We start from the raw sequence: 5715 nt of genomic DNA, 5'->3' as shown, positions 1-5715 counted from the left end.
ACGGGTCTGCAGTCTGCTCGGTGTGTCGAGGGGTTCCGGGAGCGCTGGGGAGGGGCTGGGGGGAAACTGGGGGGGTCACTGGAGGGGTTTGAAGGGTGATTAGGGTGTCTGGGGGGGCTTTTGGGGGTCTGGGAGGGCCAGAGTGGTCTGGGCAACGATGGAGTTGGGGGGGATGAAGGGGTCTGGGGGGTCCCGGGGGAATCTCCCCGAGACCTCTCGGCACGCCTCAGTTCCCCCCTGAGATTCCCCCGGGACCCCCCAGACCCCTTCATCCCCCCCAACTCCATCGTTGCCCAGACCACTCTGGCCCTCCCAGACCCCCAAAAGCCCCCCCAGACACCCTAATCACCCTTCAAACCCCTCCAGTGACCCCCCCAGTTTCCCCCCAGCCCCTCCCCAGCGCTCCCGGAACCCCTCGACACACCGAGCAGACTGCAGACCCGTGCCACCCCCCGCCCGGGGGTCCTGGCGAAGTTGAGGTGCAGCCGCAGGACGTGCCCGCCCGGGAGCCGCAGCCGCAGCGGGCGGTGCCGGGGGACAAAGCGGAGCCGGGAGCCCCCCCCGACACCCAGCGCGTCCAGGGGGGGCCCGGGGGGCAGCAGCCACCGCCGCTGCTGCACCCACCACAGCGCGTGGTCCGACCAGTCCCGGGCCTCCCCTGGAGGAAAGGGCGTCAGGGGAGGCTGTGGGGGGGTATGATAGGGCTGGGAGGGGGCGGCGGGGTGCCATGGCAGGGGCATGGCCGTGAGGGACTGGAGGAGGGTTAGAGGGTGCTAAAGGGGGCTATGGGAGGTCCTGCTGTACCCCCAAACCACATCGGAGGGGCTACAGGGAGCCTGTAATGGGGCAATGGGGGGTATGTAGGGCTCTAATGGGGGCTGTCAGAGGCTGTTGGGAGCTATGGGGGGCTATGAGGATGCTATAGGAGGCTGTGAGGAACTGGCGTGGAGTTAGGGGTTACTAAGTAGGAGTTATGGGGGAGTTGTGGGGTGCTGTGAGGTCTATAGGGGTCCCACTGTACCCCCAAACCACATCGGGGGGGCTCAGGAGGCCATGGGTCCCGGGGGGAGCCATCCTTGGAGCTATTTATAGCCCATGGGTCCCTTATCGCCCTGGCCAGGGAGGACCTGGGGAGGGGAACTGGGAAGTAGGGGGATGCTGGGACCCCTCGATAAGGGCTCAGTATCCCCAGGCTGGATCCTCCCCCAACATCCTCTCTCAACCACATGGCACTTCGGGGGGGCTGGATGCCCCTACAACCCTTTGCTATGGGGCCTGGAGCTGGGGGGCCTGGACACCAGGGTCCAGCCTCCTGCCACTGTGGGGCACAACTGGGGGTCAGGGCTGTGGATCCCAGCTGTGGGTCTGGCCAGAGGTCAGGGCTACAGGTCACTCACCAATGGTCTCCACGATGAGGCGCATGAGGCCACCAATGTGCAGGTCCCCGGTGACACGGAGGGCAAGGATGCGGAGAGCTGCTGGGGGGCTGGGCTGCCCCACAGCATCTCCCTGCCCCGTGGCATCTCCCTGCCCCATGGCACCTCCCTCCTCCACCTCCACCTGCAGCTCGAAGGAGCCGTCAATGTCCTCCCCACTCGCCGTCTTCAGCCCTGCCATCACTCCGTCCCTTCCCAATGGTGTCCAGAATGTTCCTGCCCCACGTCCCGCCCCACGTCCCATCCCACTTCCTTCTCCACAGCACCCTGGACACCCGGGTTCACCCCACCACTGCCACCCACCACAGAGGAAGTCGTGGCGGGGAGGAGCCACAGGGTCCAGACGTTGGACTGTCCCCCCCGCCATGACACCCACCAGGGCCACAGGGCGAGGACATTGGGGTCTCTCATCTGGGGATATCCCTGTCCTATCCCCCCACACCCCATCCCTCTACTATCCCACCAGCTGGGACAGGACCTGGGAGCCCCCCCCCAAGTCACCCTCATTGCACTCCCAGCACACGGTGTTCTCATGTGATGGGGGTCTGGTGCTTCCTGGGGTCAGTCCACAGGATCCCTGGGAAGGGGACAGCTGGCAGAACTAGGGATGCTGCCCCCTCTCCCCCTCACCCCCCCCAATCACGGGCTGGGGCTGCTGAGGCCAAAGGATTTTATTGTTGGGGGGATCAGTGTGGCCCCAGCACATCCCCTTTGGGGCGGTTTCCAGTGTCCCCTTGAGGGGAGATGAGGCCAGGGGAGTGTCCCAGGGGGATGGGGCAGGGGAGTCCAGTGTCACATGGAGGGGACATGGAGGGACACGTGTAGGGTCCAGTGTCACAATGGGGGGACATGGGAGGGAGTCACAGCTTCAGTTTCACAGTTAGTGGGGGCAGATGGGGGGGCTGTGAGTGTGCAAAGGGTGAGTGTGCAAAGGGTGGGTGTGCAAGGGGGGGTGAGCGTGTGTGGGATGGACACCATCGGCCTGCCGTGGGCGCCATTGGCTCGTGCCAGGCGAGTGTGAGCGAGGTGTGAGCGTGCAGGAGCCTGCAGGATCGGTGTTCGTGGCAGGATCGGTGTTCATGGCAGGATCGGTGTTCATGGCAGGATCGGTGTGCGCGGCAGGATCGGTGTGTGTGGCAGGATCGGTGTGTGTGGCAGGATCGGTGTTCGTGGCAGGATCGGTGTTCGTGGCAGGATCAGTGTGTGTGGCAGGATCGGTGTGTGCGGAAGGATCGGTGTGTGCGGCAGGATCGGTGTGCGTGGCTATGAGCGTGTGTGGCACGGGGAGGGTGTGCACAGGACATGAGCGTGCACGGCGTGTTCATGGCACGTGACTGCAGTCAGTGTGCACAGGTGAGTGTGCCCAGGGTGGGAGTGTGCCCACAGTGAGTGTGCCCACAGCGAGTGGGCCCAGGGTGTGTGCACAACACGTGTGCAGCGTGTTCATGGTGAGTGCCCAGGTGAGTGTGCCCGAGGTGACTGTGCCCACCTGACCACGCCATGTGCAGGTGCCCCCATGCCAGGGGGCTGCCGCAGTCCTGGAGTCCTGTGGAGTCCCACAGATGTCAGAGGGTCTCCCCGGGGGGGTCTCAAGGGGTGTTGGGGGATGTCAGGGGATCCCCGGAGAGGTCAGGGGGTCCCCCCCGGGGGCTGTTGGGGGGTGTCAGGGGACTTGGGGGGTCCCCGGGGGGGTGCAGCAGCCGCGTGACCCGGCTGAGCCGCGCGTTCGCGTCCTCCTGGCCCTGCTGCAGCCGCCGGGTGCTGCGACGGAGCCCCCGGAGCTCAGCCTGGAGCCGCTGCTGCACTTCGTGGCCCTGCCCCACACAGAGCCACGGGTCAGCCCCCTGCCCCACACAGACCCATAGATCAACCGCCTCAGCGTTCCCCCAGTTCTCTCCCAGTGTCCCCCCAGTGACTCCCAGTACTCCCCATTTCTCCTCCAGTGTTCCCAACTGCCCCCAGTCCCTTCAGCAGTGTCCCTCTGGTGCCCCCCAGTGCCCCCCAGTTCCCATCCAGCCCCACCAGTGCCTCCCAGTGGCCTCCCAGTGTGCCCCCCAGTGCCCCCCACCTCCTGCAGACCCTCCTGCAGCCGCTTCAGCGCCGCCTCCAGTTGCGCCACCTTCTCTGAGAGGCTTCGGGACCTGGGGAGGGCACGAGGGGGTGTTGGACCCTGAGGGGACCCCCTCCACCCCCCCTACTCCTCCCAGCCTCCCCCTTCATACTCATCCTCAGGGACCACCGGGCTCAGGCTCTGCTGGACCCCGATGCTGGGGGGCTCTCGGAGCTGATGCCCTGGCGAGAGAAGTGGGGAAATGTAAGACCCCTACATGGGGAGCCCCGAGACCTCCCCCTTCCTGACCCTCCCCATTCCCACAACCACTGAGATCCCCCCCTTCCCGATCCTTCCCATTCCCACAACCCCCAGTCCCCCAACTCCCTCAGCTCCCCACAGTCCCTCAGGATCCCCTCACCCCCTTGACCCCCCATCCCCACAGAACGTCCTCAACCTCCCCATCCCCTCCATCTGCACAAGGCCCGCCCGACCCCCCAAGCCTCCCCCCTGGTACCCCTAGGCCCCCTCACCCTCTCAGCCCCCCACCCCCAAGCTCTCCCAGATCTGCCTCCCATCCAAAACACCCCTCAACCCCCAAGAAACAGCTTCCAGGACCCCTCAGCCCCCCAAAACCCCCCTCTCCCCTCCCAGGCAATGACCTCCAGGATCCTCTCAGCCCTCCCAAACCCCCCCCAAAGGCCCCCAGGCCCCCTCACCCCCCCGGGCGATGGCCTCCAGGACCCCACTGCAGGCCGTGGCCAGGCGGGCGATGAGCTCCCACTCCTCCTCCTGGGGCTCCCCAGACCCCGACAGCACTGGCGGGGGAGGCAACAGTGGGGGACACCCAGGGAACTGGAGGGGACCCCTCCAGGGGGTGTGGGACAACCCCACAGGACACTCCCCTAGCACAGGGGGCATAGAACAGGGACATCCCCCATGGGATGGGGACACCCAGGGGACAGGGACACCCAAGTGGTGGGGGGACGACCCCCAGGGGACCCCCCTCCACGGGATAGGGCATACCTCAGGGGACACCTATATGGACAGGGGACACCCCGAGGATGAGGGGAGACACCCCAGGGGATGGGGACACCCTCAGGTGAAGGAGACCTGGGCTGGGGACACCTCAAGGAGATGGGGGGCCCCCAGGGGGCAGGGGTCACCCCCGTAGGATGTGGGACATGGGATATGGGATGGGGGACACTCCCCTGCAGTGGGACAGGGACACCCCCAGGAGAATAGGATGGGGAATGGAGGGGAGACACAGAAGGGGACATGAGGTGAAACAGGGGAGGGACATGGGGAACACAGGGGCTCCGGGCCACTCACGCCTGCCCAGGGAGTGCTGCAGCGAGGGGCCCGGGGGGGGGCTGGGCTCGGGGGGGGCCGCAGGACCACCAGCATCCAGAGAGGGACCCTGAGGACAGGGGGGGTCAGCAGGGGCACAGAGAGACTGGGGGAGACACACAGGGACACACATGGGGGGACGGGGGACATGGTAGGGTCAGCAGCCTCATAGGAGCATGGGGGGACAGGGCGGGACACAGGGGGACAAAGGGACTCACCGGGTCACCGGACTGGGGGGGGCTGTGGTGCGGCAGCAACAGGTCAGGCGTGGGGTCAGCCAGGGGGGGCCTGGGGGGCCATAGGAGTGAGGGTTAGAAGGGTTCATGGGAGGGCATGGGATTCCTGGGGGATTTGGGGGGGTCCCAGGGGCTTGGGAGATGCGTTCCAAGGGTACTGGGGGATCCCAGAGGATTTGGGGGGTTTCCCATTTCCAGCGTAACTCACGGGCTGGGGGGGCATCCGGTCGGGCTCTTGAGGGTCCCTGGGCTGGGGGGGCCACCCCCAGGGGGAAAGGGGGTGCTCTCCTCGTCCAGTGCCAGCGAGCGCAGGAGCTGTAGGGTGTCGGGGTGCAGCCCCCCTGGGCCCACCTCATGATCCCCCCTGTCGCTGTCTCCCCCTGAGTCGCTGCTGGTGTCCCCGATATCCCCTCCAAGGTCCCCGATCCCGGGGTCCCCCCCTGTGCCCCGGCCCTGCTCCAGCGAGCGGGCGTAGAGCTCCAAGAAACTCCTGGGGGGTAAAGGAGAGGGGGACATGGTGGGGGAGAGTGAGGACACACCGAGGTGTCCAGGTCCCAGTTCCACTTGACCCCCATGTCCCCCCAATCCACTTGACCCCCATGTCCCCCCAAGATCCCCCGTGCCACCCAATTCCCCCCATTCC

General features: G+C 66.5%; 3 protein-coding genes across 3 annotated transcripts in view; all 3 read right to left on the bottom strand.

Annotated features, from left to right (window-relative positions):
* The window catches only part of LOC108509993 (fermitin family homolog 3-like), a 6305-nt gene extending 4636 nt beyond the window's left edge, over positions 1–1669 (bottom strand). The window contains exons 1-2 of the mRNA XM_017839626.1: positions 1398–1669; positions 457–658 (exon numbers count right to left, since the gene is read on the bottom strand). Coding sequence (XP_017695115.1) covers positions 457–658; positions 1398–1617 — 422 coding nt within the window. The 5' untranslated portion in view covers positions 1618–1669. The remainder of the gene's footprint in view (positions 1–456; positions 659–1397) is intronic.
* Positions 1670–2500: 831 nt separating this feature from the next.
* On the bottom strand, positions 2501–4450 carry LOC108509987 (signal-induced proliferation-associated protein 1-like). The gene is made up of 4 exons (XM_017839619.1): positions 4206–4450; positions 3659–3728; positions 3505–3577; positions 2501–3250 (listed from the first exon to the last, which is right to left on the bottom strand). Exons 1-4 carry the CDS (start codon positions 4405–4407, stop codon positions 3026–3028), a joined length of 570 nt encoding a protein of 189 aa, XP_017695108.1. The 5' UTR covers positions 4408–4450; the 3' UTR covers positions 2501–3025.
* A 63-nt stretch (positions 4451–4513) lies between these two features.
* LOC108509992 (signal-induced proliferation-associated protein 1-like) overlaps positions 4514–5715 on the bottom strand; it is a 6852-nt gene continuing 5650 nt past the window's right edge. The window contains exons 9-12 of the mRNA XM_017839625.1: positions 5281–5562; positions 5055–5124; positions 4819–4906; positions 4514–4524 (exon numbers count right to left, since the gene is read on the bottom strand). Coding sequence (XP_017695114.1) covers positions 4514–4524; positions 4819–4906; positions 5055–5124; positions 5281–5562 — 451 coding nt within the window. The remainder of the gene's footprint in view (positions 4525–4818; positions 4907–5054; positions 5125–5280; positions 5563–5715) is intronic.

Source organism: Lepidothrix coronata, unplaced genomic scaffold, assembly GCF_001604755.1.
Source record: "Lepidothrix coronata isolate B3197 unplaced genomic scaffold, Lepidothrix_coronata-1.0 Scaffold442, whole genome shotgun sequence".
Taxonomy (NCBI): domain Eukaryota; kingdom Metazoa; phylum Chordata; class Aves; order Passeriformes; family Pipridae; genus Lepidothrix; species Lepidothrix coronata.
This window is presented reverse-complemented; position numbering and strand designations above follow the sequence as displayed.